Source organism: Garra rufa, chromosome 2, assembly GCF_049309525.1.
Source record: "Garra rufa chromosome 2, GarRuf1.0, whole genome shotgun sequence".
Lineage (NCBI taxonomy): Eukaryota > Metazoa > Chordata > Actinopteri > Cypriniformes > Cyprinidae > Garra > Garra rufa.
This window is the reverse complement of record NC_133362.1, coordinates 37474474-37497459: the sequence shown is the minus strand read 5'-3', so window position 1 is coordinate 37497459 and position 22986 is coordinate 37474474. Positions and strand designations below refer to the sequence as shown.

The 22986-nt window shown below is 36.9% G+C and overlaps 1 protein-coding gene across 1 annotated transcript in view; it reads right to left on the bottom strand.

Moving 5' to 3' along the window:
* thada (THADA armadillo repeat containing) overlaps positions 1–22986 on the bottom strand; it is a 195221-nt gene that overhangs the window by 84640 nt on the left and 87595 nt on the right. Inside the window, exons 29-30 of the mRNA XM_073834661.1 lie at positions 13914–14082; positions 237–349 (exon numbers count right to left, since the gene is read on the bottom strand). Coding sequence (XP_073690762.1) covers positions 237–349; positions 13914–14082 — 282 coding nt within the window. The remainder of the gene's footprint in view (positions 1–236; positions 350–13913; positions 14083–22986) is intronic.

Sequence of the window (22986 nt, the reverse complement as noted above, 5' to 3'; positions counted from 1 at the left end):
CGCTGCGTCTGTGCTGGGTCAGTGAGCAGAGAGCAGTCTTTGAAACTGGAGCTCGGGACACAGAGAGCTCACTTTACACACCAGTAAGCTGGTGTGTGAACAGAGCAGCCATCTTATTTTGTCAAATAATGTTATTTGCAAATGCCTAACCAAAAGGATGCTTGCATGCACAGTTTTGGTAATATATATGCAAATAATGACAGTGGTGGTTAGCGTATCATCCTGACAGTACCGACCTTGTGGCGAGCCACATCCGTGGAAAAAGGGCACTGGAGAGGTCACAGTCCTGCTCATTTCCTGACTGGGGTCTGTGTGTGTCTGCCAGGTAGGAACGTAACAGCGACAGCACCTGTGAAGATGATGAAACACCTTTACTATGAGAACAAGCTCAAGAAAAAAAAAGTAAGAAAGAGATCACAGATTGAGATCACAGAGAGATCAAACAGAGACATTAAAGAGAAATCAGACAGATTAATAACAGACCAGATCAGATAAATCAGACAGAGATCAGACAGAAACATTAATGAGAAATCAGACTGATAATGGACCAGATCAGATAAATCAGACAGAAATCAGAGACATTAAAGAGAAATCAGACAGATAAATAACAGACCAGATCAGATAAATCAGACAGAAATCAGAGACATTAAAGAGAAATCAGACAGATAAATAACAGACCAGATCAGATAAATCAGACAGAGATCAGACAGAGAGATTAAAGAGAAATCAGACAGATAAATAACAGACCAGATCAGATAAATCAGACAGAGATCAGACAGAGACATTAAAGAGAAATCAGACAGATAAATAACAGACCAGATCAGATAAATCAGACAGAGATCAGACAGAGAGATTAAAGAGAAATCAGACAGATAAATAACGGACCAGATCAGATAAATCAGACAGAGACATTAAAGAGAAATCAGACAGATAAATAACGGACCAGATCAGATAAATCAGATAGAGATCAGACAGAGAGGTTAAAGAGAAATCAGACAGATAAATAACAGACCAGATCAGATAAATCAGACAGAGACATTAAAGAGAAATCAGACAGATAAATAACGGACCAGATCAGATAAATCAGACAGAGACATTAAAGAGAAATCAGACAGATAAATAACAGACCAGATCAGATAAATCAGTGGAGATCAGACAGAAACATTAAAGAGAAATCAGACAGATAAATAACAGACCAGATCAGATAAATCAGACAGAGATCAGACAGAGAGATTAAAGAGAAATCAGACAGATAAATAACAGACCAGATCAGATAAATCAGACAGAGATCAGACAGAGAGATTAAAGAGAAATCAGACAGATAAATAACAGACCAGATCAAATAAATCAGACAGAGATCAGACAGAGACATTAAAGAGAAATCAGACAGATAAATAACGGACCAGATCAGATAAATCAGACAGAGACATTAAAGAGAAATCAGACAGATAACAGACCAGATCAGATAAATCAGACAGAGATCAGACAGAGACATTAAAGAGAAATCAGACAGATAAATAACGGACCAGATCAGATAAATCAGACAGAGATCAGACAGATACATTAAAGAGAAATCAGACAGATAAATAACGGACCAGATCAGATAAATCAGACAGAGATCAGACAGAAACATTAAAGAGAAATCAGACAAATAATAGACCAGATCAGATAAATCAGACAGTGATCAGACAGAAACATTAAAGAGAAATCAGACAAATAACAGACCAGATCAGATAAATCAGACAGAGATCAGACAGAGACATTAAAGAGAAATCAGACAGATAAATAACAGACCAGATCAGATAAATCAGACAGAGATCAGACAGAGAGATTAAAGAGAAATCAGACAAATAACAGACCAGATCAGATAAATCAGACAGAGATCAGACAGAAACATTAAAGAGAAATCAGACAGATAAATAACAGACCAGATCAGATAAATCAGACAGAGATCAGACAGAGACATTAAAGAGAAATCAGACAGATAAATAACAGACCAGATCAGATAAATCAGACAGAGATCAGACAGAGAGATTAAAGAGAAATCAGACAAATAACAGACCAGATCAGATAAATCAGACAGAGATCAGACAGAATCATTAAAGAGAAATCAGACAGATAAATAACAGACCAGATCAGATAAATCAGACAGAGATCAGACAGAGACATTAAAGAGAAATCAGACAGATAAATAACAGACCAGATCAGATAAATCAGACAGAGATCAGACAGAGAGATTAAAGAGAAATCAGACAAATAACAGACCAGATCAGATAAATCAGACAGAGATCAGACAGAAACATTAAAGAGAAATCAGACAGATAACAGACCAGATCAGATAAATCAGATAGAGATCAGACAGAGAGATTAAAGAGAAATCAGACAGATAAATAACGGACCAGCTCAGATAAATCAGACAGAGATATTAAAGAGAAAGACAAAGACATCAGATCAAGAAATCATAGATAAATCACAGATTAATCAGATAGAGACAAAAAAAGAGAGAAATCAGACAGATAAATAATAGAGATCCGATAACTCCAATAGATCAGACAGATATATTAAATTGAAAAGAGAGATATCAGATACATAAATCAGATCTAACAAATAAATAAGGGCGGGATCAGACATATAAATCAGAGACAGATCAGACAAAGACATCAAAAAGAGAAATCGTAGAGATAAATCACAAAGTGATCAGACAGATACATCAGAGATCAGACATATAAATCAGACAGATATTTCAGGAATCAGACATATAAATTACAAAGCGGTCAGACAGATAAATCACAGAGGAATCAGACAGAAAAATCAGAGAGCTCTGACAGGTCACTCAGGAATCAGACATAAATCAGAGATCAGACAGATAAATCAAAGAGGGACCAGAGAGATATTACATAAATTAGGCACAATCTGACATATAAATCAAAGAAATCAGACATAAATCAGAGAGATCAGATGAAGAAATCAGATCTGACAGATCATTCAGGAATCAGACACATACATCACAAAGAAATCAGACAGAAATCACAGGGGGATCAGATAGAGATCAGACATAGAAGTCTGAAAGACATCAAATAGAGAAATTAGAAAGACAGATCAGATTGTTTGTTAGCTCATCTTTCTTAATTAGAAAGAGAGAGCAAACCTTCTTTTTGACAATCCTTAGATAACAGTCTATAAAGAGAAATGAAATGAAGTGAATGGATAGTAGACAACTATATCTACACAAGGTTAAAGTATACAACAGGCTGAAATAGTCTCTTTGCTGGGTTACAGCCGCAATGTGGAAGCCACTCATTATGTCCCAGGCAAGAGAGGCACAGGGCAAAACAAGTTTGACCATGAAATACTAGGCCTGGTCTTCCAGCTGCAGACACCCCCCGACACTAGCGGCCCACACCCTGTATCCCACACATCTAGCCCAGGCCTGCTCGCGCCGCCGAGTGGGAAGGCTCATGATGGCCGGCCTCTTCTGCGCCCTCGGAGGAAAGTGCGTGTATTTATAGTGACGAACTACACAACTTGTGACCAACCACAAACCGATGGCAGCGGCTAAAGGCAAAAATAAACACCCCATAGAGGTCCAGCGGGGTGTAGAGAACCATGCATACTTTTAGAAAAGAAACATGCACAAACAAACACCAGCACACAGTCCGAAAACAGTGCTAGATGTTGACCTTTGACACACTAAGACCTTTGGGTCGCCGTCAAATGAGACTGCAAGGACATGTTTTAAAAGCCAACCTGTGGGCGGATGATTTTATGAGTAGACTTGGAAAGTCTGGACACAATCTGAATCTAATTAAGCTTATTTGTCTCATCAGTTTGACATTTTTTACAGGCTTTTTGTTACAGCAGAAACAAAGCTTGTATGAGTCGGTGTTTCAAGGTCGATTGAAGCGGTCAGTAAATCCAGATCTTTGGCAGCAATGCACAGCAAAGAGGAAACAACAAAAAACATGATACACTTACAATGTGTCGTAACCAGGCACGATGTTTCCTGGGACAAATAATTTGCTTAATAGTAAAAACAAAAGTTGTAATACAAGTTAGTCCATGTTTAAATGTTTAATACACAGTTATGGGGAGTGGGATTTTAGACCAATGAGATTTCACTGTAGGTTGACCTGAGGAAAAATAAATAAATATTAAAAAAAAAAAAAAATCTGGTTCTTTTCTTTACAATACAATAAAAAATAAAATACAATACAATAAAAAATTACAAATAAATTAATAAAAATAAAAAATAAATAAAATACTTAACGAAAAAAAAAAAAATTAAAATAAAAACATTTAAAATAAAATGAAACGAAACAAAAAATAAATGAAACAAAATTAAATACAATAAAAATAAAATAAATAAAATGAAATAGAATACAATACAATAAAAAACTAAAAATACATAACTATAATAAAATGGACAAAAAACAACAAATTAAATAATTAAAAAATAAAATAAAATACAAAAAAAAAAAGAAACAAAACAGTAATAAAACAGAAAAGCTGACTGTTCTCCATTTACAAGACAAATTAAAAACAAATGCACACAAAAACAAAACAAAGGGAATAAAATAAATATGTCTGTCTATTTACAAAAGAAAAACGTAAAAAAAAAACATGCACAGTCAGCAGCTAAAGCAGTACACACTACTTTACCTCAAAACTGTGTGTGTGTGTGCACTAGTGTGTGTGTGCAAGACCCCCATTGAGCGCAGTATGTCTGCTGATCTGATTTATTGTTTTCAAAACACACAGTGGATTAATTTCCCTGTGGGACCTGGATGTTACCCAGGACTTTTAAAAAAGAAGCTGCTGCATTATGGGTAGTCAGCAGCAGCGGAGAGCGCTCGGAGCAGGGGCCGAAGCGTCAGGTTAGCTTAATGCTGCTCAATCTGCTTCCCTCGTTAGCCGGCTTCCAAAGGGAACCAGTGAGTTGTGTCAACAGGGATTTTTAGGTGAACTCAGCAGGGTTCAAGCATTTTACTCAGCAAAGCTGGTTTTGTAATCAAAATGGCACTCTGAAGCACTGTGCTGACACACTTCTTCATTTCATCCTGGTATCAGAAATCTATAATGCAAATCGAGGGCTGTGGGTGCTGTGTTCAGGAAGGTGTACATACAGTAAATCTATTTTTATATAGGCTCGCATGTATCCGACTCAAACAAAGAACAAAAAGGCTTTAATTCAGGCTTGATACAACAACATCTGCAACCTGTTTTCCTCCCACCCCCGCTCTTTCTGTTTTTCCTATTTCGCTTTCTCTTGCCATATCTGTTTAAACAAAAACACACTGTATCATTTGCTTGTGGTCAGTAATGTCCAAAGGAATGTAAGTGTAATGAATTTTGCACTGTAGAGAAATTTTGCGTTTCAAAGATGAATGTTAATTCTTCTGGCTTAGTAAATGATGACAGAGTTTTCCTTTTTGGCTGCACTGTCCCTTTAAGAATTTAGAAACATACATGTACAAACTAAGCCATGCATAGGCAGTGCCATCTTTATCTATCTCTTAGCTGATGCTGAGATCCACACGTACACCACTCCTGCATGCAACGCAGGTATTCGCATCAGATAACGTTCGCAGCATGAGGGCAGTTCTCCAATGAAAGCATCATGACGTTATCTCCAGCTGATCTGAACATACTTCATACCATCAGCTCCCCACACACACACACACACACACACACACACACACACACACACACACACACACACACACACACACACACACACACACACACACACACACACACACACACACACACACACACACACACACACACACACACACACACGATTATGTATCATGAGTCTGTTATCTGTTTCTAATCCATAATTTCCATATTCAAAGAGCCCAGAGAGCCACTGTGACGCAGCAAATCGAAAACAACAGTTAAACACAGGAAAATAAAGAGCTCTTTCACTCTCGATTTCCCCTTCTTTTTTTGTCCAGTGTAGTTCTCTTTTTATTTATGCTATTTGTTTTTGATATATGCGTACTGGCCTTTCTATTCTCACCTGAACCGTACATTAAAGGAGTAGTTCACTTTCAAAACAAAAATGTACTGATAATGTACTCACCCTCTTGTCATCCAAGATATTCATGTCTTTCTTTCTTCAGTCGATTAAGAAATTATGTTTTTTGAGGAAAACATTTCAGGAATGTTCTCCATACAGTGGACTTCTATGGTGCCCCCGAGTTTTAACTTACAAAACGCAGTTTAAATGCATTAAAATTTATATACATTTTCACCACAAAAGCTTGTCTTGTCCAGCTCTGTCAATTCTGTGTATTCCGGTTCAAGACAGTTAGGGTATGTCATAAAACTCTCATCTCATTTTCTCCTCCAACTTTAAAATCGTCCTACATCGATGCAGAAGTACCGAAAAAGTGAACATGCAAAGAAGGTCAAACACGCTTTACAAAAAAAGGTAAAACAGCGATGTAGGAGACAAGTTGGAGGAGAAAATGAGATGGGAGTTTTTCGACATACCCTAACTGTCATAAACTGGAATACACATAGTTGACGCCGAGCTAGACAAGATGAGTGTTTAAGGTTAAAAAAAAGTCTATAAATTGTAATTTTTTTGAAAATATCCAATTGTTTCGCTAGATAAGACCCATTTTCCTCGGCTGGGATCGTTTAGAGCCCTTCGAAGCTGCGTTTAAACTGCATTTTGGAAGTTCAAACATGGGTGCACCATAGAAGTCCACTATATGGAGAGAAATCCTGAAATGTTTTCCTCAAAAAACAATTTCTTTACGACTGAAGAAAGAAAGACATGAACATCTTGGATGACAAGGGGTGAGTACATTATCTGTACATTTCTGTTCTGAAAGTGAACTACTCCTTTAACAAAAATAAAATTAAAAAAATATTAAAACACACATACAGGCCACACACATCCCAAGGTTGTGTTGGAAAATTTGTAGTAATTTTTAGTAATTGTGCAGTTAATTCTCATATTGTATTTTCAGAGAGTTAAAATATTTGTCCTCTCCTGAAATTTGTCACTCCCGAAACACACTACTAATAATTTAATCTAAAGGGTTATATTGACCGATTAAGATTTTGCTTGCATCTAGATGGTAAATATATATTTTTTGCTATTTTATAATTTTTTTTCAGAGGTAAATCAATAGCAATTACATTTTTAACAATATTATAATAACACAATAATATAAGTGTAATTTATGAGATTTGTTGTATTTTGAATCCAATTTTTTTTTTTTTTTTTGTAAAAGGCAAATAATTGATCATACTGATTTCAAACTTAAGGATTCATTAGTTTGAATATACATCAAACAAAACACTATCATAACATATAAGTTGATAATTAAGTATACTATATTTTTGACAAAACATCCCATGTTTTGGTAGAGACAGTAATGTTTTGGTAGCAACCACATCACATTACAGAATTTTACTGTACTAAAACACACAAAAAAAAATTGCACATCTGTACTAAAATTTCTGTTCCCTTTTGTCACTACCGAAACAACGATGACATGTTATGTTCTTGACTGTTATGGTAGTGACAATTTTATGGAATAACACCCAAAAAACAAAGAGGTCACTATAAAAAAAACAAAAAACTTTTTTATATGTACACATAAAAACTAAATATCATCAATTTCATTTTAAGTTGAAATTTAGAGGTTAGGGTCTAGGAAAGCCACCTCCCAATTGAAAGTACCCACTAAAATTATGATTTTATATATATTAAGCTTACTGATATTTTATATATGTGACCCTGGACCACAAAACCAGTCCTAAGTAGCACTGGTATATTTGTAGCAATAGCCAAAATACACTGTATGGGTCAAAATTAACGATTTTTCTTTTATGCCAAAAATCATTAGGATGTTAAGTAAAGATCATGTTCCATGAAGATATTTTGTAAATTTCCTACTGTAAATATATCAAAACGTAATTTTTGATGAGTAATATGCATTGCTAAGAACTTCATTCAACTTCAAAGGCAAATTTTTCAATATTTTGATTTTTTTTGCACCCTCAGTTTCCAGATTTTCCAGAAAGGTACAGGTGACAAGGAGCTTAAGTAGAGCAACAGTGAACTGTGATCAGATGAGATGTTGTCAGGCTATATGTCAGCAAAAACGAATTGACCTGTCCTGTCAGCGGTTATACTGTGTTCGAATTGCAAATTGCACGCTGTAGCCTGTATCATTTCATATTAAAGCGTGAATGAAATTACGAGCATGTATCAGATCCTTAATAGCAAAGTAAAAGCAGCCAAATAAGATAATAACCTAGCTGCTGTGATGTCTGTTAATGAAAGAACAAAAGAAAAATAAAGGAAATCAATAACTTTTGTAGCTTTAAGGATTCATATATATTTAATTAAGTATTTAGTGTTTGATAACTTTATTCATTTTCTGTATATTTCCTACATGCTGAAGGGCACATGTTAATAATGGGTTTATGTGTAGATTGTTTTAATTTCACTTAAATTTGAAGTTGTTATTTTTAAAAAGTCTAATAAATGTTAAAATTGATAGCTCTCAATTATACTGTAATGTTGAATGTCTATAGTCAATGGTTAAATATTAGGAAAAAAAGATCTCAGTAATATTGGTATCAGTTATACCTTCAGTCATAAATAAAAAAATATTTAACAAATGTTAAAAATTAGACTGTCTTTATGTTGTTTCTACATTAATTTGAAGATTGAATCTGAAATTGCAATATAAAAGTCTACAGGTGCATCTCAGTAAATTAGAATGTCGTGGAAAAGTTCATTTATTTCAGTAATTAAACTCAAATTGTGAAACTCATGTATTAAATACATTTAACGCACACAGACTGTAGTTGTTTAAGTCTTTGGTTCTTTTAATTGTGATGATTTGGCTCACTTTAAAAAAAAAAAAAACACCAATTCTCAATCTCAAATAATTAGAATACTTCATAAGACCAATAAAAATAAATAAATAAATAAATAAAAAAAATTAGTGAACTGCTGGCCTTCTGGAATATGCTAGTTAATTTACTGTATATGTACTCAATACTTAATAGGGGCTCCTTTTGCTTTAATTACTGCCTCAATTCGGCGTGGCGTGGAGGTGATCAGTCTGTAGCACTGCTGAGGTGGTATGGAAGCCCAGGTTTCTATTACAGTGGCCTTCAGCTCATCTGCATTTTTTGGTCTCTTGTTTCTCATTTTCCTCTTGACAATACCCCATAGAGTCTCTATGGGATTCGCTTCTTGTGAGTTTGCTGGCCAGTCAAGCACACCAACACCATGGTCATTTAGCATGCTTTTGTCAGTGTGGGCAGGTGCCAAATCTTGCTGGAAAATGAAATCAGCATCTTTAAAAAGCTGGTCAGCAGAAGGAAGCATGAAGTGCTCTAAAATTTCTTGGTAAATGGGTGCAGTGACTTTGGTTTTTAAAAAACACAGCGGACCAACAGCAGCAGATGACATTGCACCCCAAATCATCTCAGACTGTGGAAACCTAACACTGGACTTCAAGCAACTTGGGCTCTGAGATTCTCCACCCTTCCTCCAGACTCTAGGATCTTGGTTTCCAAATGAAATACAAAACTTGCTCTCATCTGAAAAGAGGATTTTGGACCACTGGGCAACAGTCCATTTCTTCTTCTCCTTAGCCCAGGTAAGACGCCTCTGACGTTGTCTGTGGTTCAGGAGTGGCTTAACAAGAGGAATACGACAACTGTAGCCAAATTCCTGACACGTCTGTGTGTGGTGGCTCTTGATGCCTTGACCCCAGCCTCAGTCCATTCCTTGTGAAGTTCACCCAAATTCTTGAATCGATTTAGCTTGACAAGCCTCTCAAGGCTGTGGTTCTCTTGGTTGGTTGTGCATCTTTTTCTTCCACACTTTTTCCTTCCACTCAACTTTCTGTTAACATGCTTGGATACAGCACTCTGTGAACAGCCAGCTTCTTTGACAATGAATGTTTGTGGCTTACCCTCCTTGTGAAGGGTGTCAATGATTGTCTTCTAGACAACTGTCAGATCAGCAGTCTTCCCCATGATCGTGTAGCCTCGTGAACCAAACTGAGAGAGCATTTTGAAGGCTCAGGAAACCTTTGCAGGTGTTTTGAGTTGATTAGCTGATTGGCATGTCACCATATTCTAATTTGTTGAGATAGTGAATTGGTGGGTTTTTGTTAAATGTGAGCCAAAATCATCACAATTAAAAGAACAAAACATTTAAACTACTTCGGTCTGTGTGCATTGAATTTATTTAATACACAAGTTTCACAATTTGAGTTGAATTACTGAAATAAATGAACTTTTCCATGACATTCTAATTTATTGAGATGCACCAGTATTTAAAAACGAATGTTAGGTGAGATTAATCGTGATTAGTTTCAGAAAAAAAGAGTAACTAATTAGTTAATTGTTTTAATCGTACATACATACAGTGGGTATGGAAAGTATTCAGACCCCCTTAAGTGTTTCACTCATTGTTATATTGCAGCCATTTTCTGAAATCATTTAAGTTCATTTTTTTTCCTCATTAATGTACACACAGCACCCTATATAGACAGAAAAACACAGAATTGTTGACATTTTTGCAGATTTATTAAAAAAGAAAAACTGAAATATCACATGGTCCTAAGTATTCAGACCCTTTGCTCAGTATTTAGTAGAAGCACCCTTTTGATCTAATACAGCCATGAGTCTTTTTGGGAAAGACGCAACAAGTTTTTCACACCTGGATTTGGGGATCCATTCCTCCTTGCAGATCCTCTCCAGTTCTGTCAGGATGGATGGTAAACGTTGGTGGACAGCCATTTTTAGGTCTCTCCAGAGATGCTCAATTGGGTTTAAGTCAGGGCTCTGGCTGGGCCATTCAAGAACAGTCACGGAGTTGTTGTGAAGCCACTCCTTCGTTCTTTTAGCTGTGTGCTTCAGGTCATTGTCTTGTTGGAAGTTAAACCTTCGGCCCAGTCTGAGGTCCTGAGCACTCTGGAGAAGGTTTTCATCCAGGATATCCCTGTACTTGGCCGCATTCATCTTTCCCTCGATTGCAACCAGTCGTCCTGTCCCTGCAGCTGAAAAACACGTCGGTGGGACGTTGGTCGTCCCAAACATCTTCCATTTAAGGATTATGGAGGCCATTGCGCTCTTAGGAACCTTAAGTGCAGTAGAATTTTTTTTGTAACCTTGGCCAGATCTGTGCCTTGCCACAATTCCGTCTCTGAGCTCTTCAGGCAGTTCCTTTGACCTCATGATTCTCATTTGCTCTGACATGCGCTGTGAGCTGTAAGGTCTTATATAGACAGGTGCGTTGCTTTCCTAATCAAGTCCAATCAGTATAACCAAACACAGCTGGACTCAAATGAAGGTGTAGAACCATCTCAAGGATGATCAGAAGAAATGGACAGCACCTGCGTTAAATATATGAGTGTCACAGCAAAGGGTCTGAATACTTAGGACCATGTGATATTTCAGTTTTTCTTTTTTAATAAATCTGCAAAAATGTCAACAATTCTGTGTTTTTCTGTCAATATGGGGTGCTGTGTGTACATTAATGAGGAAAAAAATGAACTTAAATGATTTCAGCAAATGGCTGCAATACAACAAAGAGTGAAACATTTAAGGGGGTCTGAATACTTTCCGTACCTACTGTACTAATTTTATTCAGAAATGGGAGAAATTCTTTAAGTCCTAATGTGAAATGCCTGCCATCTGATGCTTCAGCTTGTTCTATATATATATATATATATATATATATATATAAATTAAAAAATATATATATATAGAACAAGCTGAAGCATCAGATGGCAGGCATTTCACATTAGGACTTAAAGAATTTCTCCCATTTCTGAATAAAATGCTGCACCAGAGCACCACCCACACAACATCCCTCACACGGACCTCAGCCATTTCTCACCGCAGTCGGATTCCCTCCACATCTGCAGGAGCTTTGAGCAGATATATGACTGCCATGACAGGAAAGAACACCAAATCCAGCTCTTTCCTTACCCGAGCACATCTTCATCCCAGTGCTCTGCAGATATATCCGTCTCACACACATATGCTAGCACACTATTCCAGTTTCATGTCCAGAAACCTACTTCCGCGTCAAAATTACAACATCTCACTGTCTCTGTCTACATTTACCTAAGCTTCTAGGTTTTATATTGATGCGTGTTGAGCACTTGAACTTCCCTTTGGGGTTCAATAATTTGTCACATTGGTTAATGCAGTACCATCTGCTTGTCCCCATCATTTGCTTGATGTTTCTGATAATTTACTCACCCCAGTGTCATCTAAAAATGTTCATGTCTTTCTTTCTTTAGTTTTTTTGAGGAAAACATTCCAGAATTTTCTCCATATAGTGGACTTCAATGGGGACTAAAGGGTTTTAGGTCCAAATTGCAGGTTCAATGCAGCTTCAAAAGGCTCTACACAATACCAGCCGAGGAATAAGGGTCTTAATCTAGCGAAAATGTGTATATTTTTTAGTGGTGGGCCGTTATCGGCGTTAACGTGCTGCGTTAACGTGAAACTCTTATCGTGCGATAAAAAAAATATCGCCGTTAATCTATTCTCATATTTGGGTTGGGAGCTGGGTCTAAACTACGCAAGCTATGATGACTTTTACCTTGATAGTTTAACGCGGATGTATACCAAAGACTATAGAATATGGTCGCTCGTTTAAGTCTCCTCCGCCAAAACACAGACGGCTCGCGTTGTCCTCCATTCATAAAAACCGAATCTACTATAGCGAAATGCCACGTAAATTCGTCGTTTTTTGGATTCATAAATCAAATGTTGGTCTGTCACTTAATTCAAATCGCGATATGGACTAGTGTATGTGAAAACTGAAATGCAAAAAGACCGTTTTAATATGAATCAGATATGTTCCGTTTGCCTAGCTGTATGTATGCATGGCGGAGACGAGCTTTTACTACACGCATACTGAAACACACGTGACGCTCCCGGTAATTTTTGGCATTTTCATCTCACATGAACAGATAAACTCAATCTCCCAAACTGCTGTGAGTGTCACTTTTACCGTTTCATTTGAGAAAACTAGCATCATATCATACTGTGTGACACAGAAACTTCACGGCAACCTGTCAAAATAAAAGTACGGTGTAACATGTAATGGGTTGGGTAGGTGTTGACGTTAAAAAAACACAATCTAATAGGTAGAAAAAATAATTTCATTGTTAGTTAGTTAGTAAACACAAGTACATCTAATTGAACATAATTTATTTTCATCAACAAATTATCATAGAACAGCTTTATGAGCTTTATGATCCATTCTCAAAGACTTACTTTTAGTCATTATTTGGGTAGCACACATATTCTGAATGCCTTCAGCAGAATTCAAATTAGCCATTTTAATCTAGATTAATCTAGATTAATTCCAAGATTTAATCTAGATTAATCTAGATTAAAAAAATTAATCTATGCCCACCCCTAATATTTTTCAACCACACAAGCTTATCTTGCAGTAGTTCGACCTCACACATTACGTACCATGCATGACTGTTCCAACATGATTACATAATGCATAAAGTCATAGACGTGCATCGCAGAGCTAGTGCAAGATGAGCATTTGTGGTTAAAAAGTATATCAATTTGTATTTTCTTTAGAAAATGACTGATCACTTTACTAGATAAGACCCTTATTCCTTGGCTGGGATTGTGTAGAGCCCTTTGAAGCTGCACTGAAACTGCAATTTGGACCTTCAACTTGTTGATCCCCACTGAAGTCCACTATATAGAGAAAAATCCTAAAATGTTTTCCTCAAAAACCTTAATTTCTTTCCGACTGAAGAAATTTAATTTACTCATCCCCATTTCATCCAAGATGTTCTTTCTTACTTCAGTATGTTGTTACTAAATTATATTTTAATGGATTGCTGTAGAGACCATGAAACTAGGTGGGATTCACACACCTGAAGTAATGTTCCATGGATGTGGTTTTGTTGGAGTCCTGGTCCAGGTTCTTGAGGCAGCTCCTCCAGTAGATTCTGGATGGTTGAGGGAACTTGGGTCACCAGAACAAAAGGAACCAGGGCTCTTGCTGCCATTTCACGTGTGCGGTACACTGCAGAGCGACCACACCTAAAAGAAAACCACAGGACAAGGGACAACAGGTTCACGATTATATTTCAGCCACTTTATGAACTCTTCAACTCAGAGTAACTGCATGGAATGCAGAAATGAATTTTGAGAGGGTTCTGGTAAAGGAGTGAGAAGTATTTTTGGATTTAAACTCCATTCTTTAGATTATAGAGTGCCTTGCAAAAGTATTCATACCCCTTAATTTTTTTTTCTCCACATTCATTTTTTTCAGTGAATTCTCATGAGCTAAATTTAAAGCATCCCAGATAAGGGTATGAATACTTATGCAATGGAATCATTTAAGTTTATTTTTAATACATTTACAAAGATGTTAAAAAAACTGTTTTTGCTTTGCCATTATTGTGTATGGCGTTTAGACTGATGTGTAAAAAAAGTAATTTAAAACAGTTTAACCTAAGGCAGCAACATAATATGTGAAAGGCACTGTGACACACAGCTAAATAGAAAGTTTAAAAGAACAGCATTTGTAAAAAAGATTTTTTTGTAACTGTGTTCAAGTCTTTACTGTCACTTTGATTAATTTAATGCATCCTTGCTGAATGAAAATATGATTTCTTTCCAAAAAAGAAAATCCTACTGACCCCAAACTTTTCAGCAGTAGTGTACATGTGCTGAAACTTTTGTTTCATAAAGAAATTGATACATAGACAAATTTATAGCTGCCTACAAAAGTGATATTAAACATTTCAACATGGGCCTTTAGATCAAAGGACTTTAATATCGCGAGAAACGCAAATTCATTCAAGTGCATTCAAACTTTTACCAGTACTATATTTTATGCAAAAATATAATTTTACAGATTCCTGGAAGGTTCACTGAACTCTTTTGGACTGGAAGTGGAGTGGGGGACGGGTTCTTGGTGGTGATTTCATTTTCAGAGCAGCCCCCTGATGATTGAGACGACTGCTTTACAAGCACTAAATCAAAGACGCCTCTCCAAAGTTCTGGAAACTCCCCCCAAGAAGCTCCTGAGACATTAAATGGGGAATATACATCCATCAAAAAGAGGAGGACAGGAAAAAAGAAAAACGATGTAGCGATCATGTTTGTAGATAAACGCATGGATATTCGAAAGATGAACAGATAAAAACAAAAAATAAACCATAGCTAGACTTGCAAAGCTGTGATTGGGATCTGCTGACAGCAGATGGAAGCGAGCATGGAGGTATGAGTTCGTGTTAACATTCGCATTCTTTACCAGACCTAACCACAGTTCGAGAACAGAGATCCGCTGACCTCAAACCATGAATTTCATATGGACTCTAAGGGGGGCACGTTAATCTGTACAATAACAACTTCTGCGGAGGCGAACGAAACCCATGTCATAACAAATTAAACATTAAGTTACATATAACTACTGTTCCAGGGAAAGAAACAACGTCCAACACTTGACTATGGGATATCGTGTACTTGTGTAACTAGTGAATTGGAACTTGAATAGTCAAACACCTCTTTCTACACCAACACTTTAGGTTTTACTTTCAAATTATATGTAATAGCTAGTTAATTTAACTTACACTTGAATGTAGTCCACAAAATCCCACAATTTTGGAGCATGTGAGTCGCTAAATGTAATGAATGATGGGATACATTTAGCCTCAAATAATGCTCTGAAAATGTATTAGAGATTGTGGATTTTGGGTACTTCAAATATTGTACATAAAAGTTCAGTTTCTTGCACAGACTGATCGTTTCGCTTCATAAGACCTCAAAATATCATCAGAAGCCAATGGTGTTAATTTTTTTGTTGCCTGTATGTTTGTTAAGACTCTCATGTGCCAACAGCCATTGACTTTTTATAGACCAAGGACTACAATTTCAGCTAAAAATGTTCTTTACTGTTCTACTGAAGAAAAAAAGTCACCTAGGGTAGGTAAAGGGTAGGTGAAGGTGCAAGATCATTTGTCCATTACTGACATATATTTTAATAACCAAGAACTGAATTTGGGTTACGACCAGACCTCAAAATGTCAAAGCATACACCTAAAAACAAATCCTGACAACTGAAGATTCATCATTTATATTTCATAAAGTGATGGTGGCCGAATTAAGTCATGGAAAAGAGTGGTGTGCCACCGTCCCGCCAAAAGGCCAGTTAAGGGTTATTATTAATATTACATAGTACAAACATCTGTGCCATTTCACCTCATTAAGAGTAAAGGGATAGTTCAGCCAAAAATAAAAGTCCTGTCGCCATTTCATCACCCACAGGTCGTTCCAAACCTGTTCGACTTTCTTTCTTCTGTGGAACATAGAAAAGATATTTTAAAGAATGTTGGGAACCAAATAATATGCCTGCTGTTTTCCATTGTATGGGCAAAAAAACTTGTTCCAAAAAAATGTTGTTCCAAACCTTCGTTCATCTTCAGAAAGCATATTAGGATATTTTTGATGAAATCTAAAAGCTCTGCATTAACAGTAATGCAACTGACGTTCAAGGCCCTGATGTTCAAGGCCTATGCAAACCGACTTGTTGCAGTGTGCGGTGTATGGTCTGAGCACTGACAAGCTGACCTTCTACTTCTGCAACCTTTAAAGCAATGCTGGCAGCACTCATGCATCTGTTTTTTGAAGCCAGGTTCTGCACCTGATGCACAGAACGAGTGCTCAACTTCGTTGATCGACCCTTGCAAGGCCTGTTCCGAATGGAACCCATCTTGGGAAACCTCTGTAATGTAATCTTTGTAGACAGCAACAATACTAATTCTCAAATCCTCTGAGGGTTCTTTGCCATGAGATGTCATGTTGAACATCCAGTGGTCAGTATGAGAGAATTGTACTTAAAGCACCTAATTTTAACTTCTCTAATACAAGATTCACAACTTTGTACGGTCCTGTCAAGCAGACAAAAACAAACACGATGAATAGGACATGTGGCTTTGCATGGTTAAACAACATACTGCTGTTATCACTTAGGGTGGACTCACTTTTGTTGCCAGTTATTTTGACAATAATGGCTGTATGTTGAGTTATTTTCAGAGGACAGTAAATCTATACTGCTATACAAGCTGCACATTGACTGCTCTAAAATATATTCAAGTTTCATTTCTACAGTATTGTCCCTTAAGAAGATATACTAAAATGTCTTCTGAAATGTGAGGGGTGTACTCTCTTTTGTGAGATACTGTACCTTTATGGGCCTTGAACATGTCAGCATCAGAAAACTGCATTTCATCAAAAACATCTTAATTTGTGTTCCAAAGATGAACGAAGGTCTTACAGGTGTGGAACGACATGAGGGTGAGCGATTCATGACAGAATTTTCATTTTTGGGCGAACTAACCCTATGTAACTTTTACTAACACCTTCACAAGTGGGTGTAGGTTGAATCCTTTATCACTTTTAGGTCATGACATTACACAAACAGGCACAAATAGGCAGGACCCATTGGGATGTCTTATATGTAACCGGTTTAGTGCAGTGGTTAGCAAGCGGGACATGATAACATAGAAAGAGTGGGTAGGGCATGTCATAACCAAGTAAACTGTCACCAGGCACTGGTATTTGTACTGTACAGACTGTACTCTCTAAATGGAACAGAAAGCAAGCAGGAAACGCCAACAACCGTCTGCCAGACATGTGAACCTTCACCTGCTGAGTTATACACAAACATCCACATTAATCCACATGGCATACATGTTGCCTTCAGCAGTCACAGCATGACAACAGTCCACAGACGTGACCCATCACATGGTGCACACACAGAGACCTGTTCGCGGCTGCAAATACCTTTTTTGTAAAGGGTGTTTGGCCTTTTTTGCACTTTCGCTTTGTAAACACTGGGTCGGTACTTCCGCCTATGTAACTACGTAAGTCGAGCTAATGCAAGACGAGCATTTGTGGTTAAAAAGTATATTCGTCAACTGGGATTGTGAGTCCTTTGAAGCTGCATTAAAACTGCAATTTGGACCACCGTTGAAGTCCGCTATGTGAAGAAAAATTCTACTAAACAAAGAAAGAGATGAACATCCTGGATGACATGGGGGTGAGTAAATTCTCAGGAAATTTTAATTCTGCAGTGAACTAATCCTTTAAGACTTTCTTAAACTTGCAGAGCTACTACGGCCAGTTCAATTATAAAATTTTGCTTCTTTTGTGTCACAGAAGAATGAAGATCATACAGGTTTGGTGAACTACTCCTTTAAATGTAAATAAAGAACTGAAGAACTCACTAAAATACATCGGTACAGACCCATATTTCGATCTAACGACCGCCGAAGTCTGTACTATTCCCCCTTTCTGGCCTCATATGTTAACTATCAGTGCTAATTTGTCCCATTAAAAGTCTTTTGAGAGGAAATGACAGTTTGGAAGGGTGTAATTTTAGAAACATAGCCGTCTGAGGCGAGTCATCTCCAGGGGGCTTTCTCAGCCTCGACCCGCCATTACGGCTCAAAACCCATCTGGCTCTTATTAGGCACGGTGGTACAGTTTCCCTGAGTATGACTCGGCAGTCTACAAGCACCAAACAAACCTAATCTCAGTCTGGCTCGAAAACAACGGGCCGAGACTCCGTTGGACAGCACCTGGCGCGAGCGCCATAACACATCTTGTTTATTCGAGTTCATCTGGCTCTTGAAGTGCACTGGAGAAATGAAATGAGAAAGAGTACATGCAGTTCCATCACACGCTCCAGAAAGCACATGAGTGTATAAACAACGCTTGATTTTTTTTACAACCTGCACGTTGCTGGACTATCCGTCTTAAACTAATTTAAAGTCCACATGGAATCAAAACATCACAACATTTTTTTTTTTTTTTAACTACTGACGCAGCATAAGAAGTGACATTATACTGTAATGATTGAAAATAAAAATGTAGGACAGGAAGTTTGATTGTAGAAAAGGGGTGGCGTTCAACTGGAGTAAATCTTTAGAATTCAAAATTGAATTAAATATTAAAAGGGATAGTTCACCCAAAAAAAAAAAAAAAATCTGTCATTAATTGCTCACCCTCATGTCGCTCCAAACCAGTAAGATCTTTGTTCACATTCAGAAAACAAATTAGGATATTTTTAAAGAAATCCGAGAGAACTGACACATTCAAGGCCCAGAAAGGTAGTAAGGACACTGTTAAAATAGTCAGTGGTTCAACCGTAATTTTATAAAAGGTATGAGAATACTTTTTGTGCACAAAGAAAACAAAAATAACAACTTTATTCAACAATTTCTGCTCTTCCACATGGACTATTATAGCCATGTCCTTACTACCTTTCTGGGTCTTGAACGTGTCAGTTGTGTTGCAAAAGGAACTAAAATGGTTGAGCTAAACTTACAGCAGAATGCTGACTGGTTGACTAGAATAGTCTCTTGTGTGTGTTACAAGGGGGAAAAACAGTCTCCTTCATTTGTTCATCCATGCTGTTCATGAGTGCTTGGCTTACTTACATCAGAGTGCGCAAACATACAAAAAATAACAGTGTATTTTATCATTTTATATTTTCACACAGACAATAGCCATTTCACAATATGTTCATACAGATTAAAGTAATATATCTTTCTAATCTGCAAAGACTATGTTTATTTGTGTGCACTCAGAATAACAACAAAACGTTGCGCTTTTGTAAAATAATTCAAACAAAAAGAATGCGCTTACTGCTGTCTCGGTCTCTGTGAACTTGAGTGCGAAGCTCTGCGTATACTTGCCTTACAGACATGAAAAATATATCTATAGAGAGTGAAATGTCTACTTTTAAATGAACCAATTGAAAAGTCACATACTTCATCTCTTGAGACGAAAACAAAAATAGCGCTAGTATATCAATACATTAAAACGTTAACGAAGTCTCCTTGCTGTTTTCCTCCAACACATTCATAATGTCTGCCTGTGCACTGTGGCAAGCTTTTTTTGCATGCATCGAGTGCTTATTAGGCTATGTTAACAATTAAAGGCTCATTATTACAATTTTATGGTTAATAAACATGCAACTAATAGTCGAGTAATGCTTAAAATGAACGACTGCTAGTTGAAAAGAAAAATCTTTAGCTAAGCAGCCCTAATTTTAATGCACAAGAATGCAGTGAAACACTTGACAATAATACCAAAAAAAGTGAAAATGCAAGCATTAAAAAGAAATCTTTTAGTAGACGAATAACTTTAAATCCCCTTTAACACAACTGTATTTTAGTTTCAAAGTGCACAAATTGCCTTTGCTAGCAGCATCTCACTTAAACATGACATCCAGGTTGACTGAGCAAAAAAAGAACACCAAAGCTAACAGTGGAGATGACACTAGCAGAGACATCAACATGGCAGCCTTTAAACTAAGATTGGCTACATGTTAGAGATAAAGATAGACCACATCCAAAAGAATGCTTCTAGGAACCCAATGCTGATGTACTAGATAAATGCATGCTTGCATTCTAGAAACACATTGTGCTTCTGAACTGCATGACAGATGGAGGCACCAGTGCGGTCACTTGCTCTTAAAATGTCATTTTTTGTCATACAGATAAAAGTAATACATCTTTCAAATCTGTCAAGACTGTTTATTTGTGTGCATTCACAATAACAACGAAATGTTGTGCTTTTGTAAAATAATTAAAACAAACAGGATGTGCTTTCTGCCTTCTTGGTCTCTGTGAACTTGAGTTCAAAACTCTGTGTATACTTGCCTTATAGACATGAAAAATATATCTAAAGAGAGTGAAATGTCTACTTTTAGATGAACCAATTCAAATAGAAAAAAAAATATTTGCAGATTTTGTAATCCGTATGGAACGTGCATAAAGGTTGACTAAGCAATAAAGCAGAAGAACGCCAAAGCTAACAGTGGAGATGACACTAGCAGAGACATCAACATGGCAGTCTTTAAACAAAGATTGGCTACATGTTAGAGATAAAGATAGACCAAACCAAAAGAATGTTTCTAGGAACCCAATGCGGATGTACTAGATAAATGCATGCTTGCATTCTAGAAACACACTGTGCTTCTTTGACTGACAGAAATGCTAAGCTGTTAGCTAAAGTCACTGACCTCATGTCTTATACTCAACGCAATAACATCCGAATTATCGGTCTGCTGAAATTAATAGTGAGGTCCTGTTCATTGGTTTCTTCTCGCAACCTATTTGAGGTTAAAAATGAGGCTGAGGGCCATTACCAACTTCATCAATACCAACACAATCACTAGTACATTGTTCTAGTGTGGAAAGTGTTGGCTTTGCAAACAGGGATTCATTTCCTGTGATTCATATGCCAAACATCTATAATTATGCCATTTGTAGGTTGATTCCAGCATAAACTGTAAACATTGTGGCTTGTGACGTTATCCAAAACAGTGCTTAGTTTGTTTGAGCATCACAAACAGTTCGACATTGGCTGATGGGGTGACCGGGTTCATGCTGAGATTTCCATTCGCCCACGTCTTGATCCTGCATTTGACTAATCAATGGCTCCACCAAAATGAACAGTCCTGATCTGTACTAGAAAGAGCTAAATACAATTTACCCAACTGTCACCTCAACAGTATAAACAACTCATTTATTTATAACCTAATTAGAACCGTAAATGGAAATCCACCACTTCTCACTTGGGAACGTCAACTATTTCCATCTTGGATGCCCAGTGGTGTGACATTCTCATCCATATGTACCAAGCATGATCGACTGTAGATGTAAGCAATTTCCGGCCAACCACGTACATATGTTCTGGACATGCCTGTGGCTGACAGACTTTTGGTCAAGGGTATCTGACACACTTAAGGAAGACCTCAATGCTGATGGAGACCCTAACCCTTGTTTGGCATTTCCTCAAGACCAGGCATGCCAGCGACAGCATGGAAATAAGATTACCGTCATGCTAGCTAGACACACTTGTCTTTTTTCAAAATGGATTCATCATGCTATGCAAAATCAATAAAAGATTTGAAAGGAGGACAAAAAGAAGCGTTAGAATTGGGATATGTCAAGATTTCTCGGCCGTCAACTTGGTTTCCACAAAGTGAAAGTTGAAATATGGTTTATTTGGACAAAATCGCATCCTTTCTTCAATCCGATAAAAACATCCACTCAAGTGTGACTACATTTTGATATGTAATGGCTACTTTTCACAACCAAATCAATTCCTGATGGATAGAAATCAAGTTTTCCTCTTTGAACATAGTGTGGAGAAACTAAAATGAAAGCTATTAAAAACATTTTTGCCAATTGTTAATAAAGCTGGGGAAAAAAAAGTCTCAGGTAAACTACTAATATTCATGGAAGCCTGTTTCCGCCACTAAATAATTTTTTTAAAAAGATAATTGCAACTTATCTCACAATTCTGCATGACACAAACTCTTGATTCTTACTTATTTTCTTAGAATTGTGAGATACAAACTTGCAAACTCGCAATTCTAAGAAGTCTTTTTTCCCCTTCACTTACAACTGCGAGTTTATCTTACAATTCTGAGAAAAAAGTCATATTGAATTGTGACTTTATACTTGCAATTCTGACTTGCGAGTTTACATCTCACAATTCTGACGTTTTTTTTTTTCAGAATTGTGATACAAACTCGCAATTCTGACTTTTTTCCTAGAATTGAGATATAAACAATTGCGAGAAAAAAAAAGCCAGAATCGTGACTATAAACTCGCAATTCTGACTTTTTTTCTTGCAAATGCAAGTTTACATCTCACAATTCTGGCGTTTTTTTCTCAGAATTATGATACTAACTCACAATTCTGAATTCTTTTCTCAGTATTGTGAAATATAAACTCGCGATTGTGAGAAAAAAAGCCAGAATTGTGACTTAATACTTACAATTCTGACTTTTTTCTTGCAAATGCGTTTACAATTACATCTCGCAATTCTGACGTTTTTATCAGAATTATGAGATATAAACTCGCGATTGCGATAAAAAAAGACAGAATTGTGACTTTATATTAGCAATTCTGACTTTTT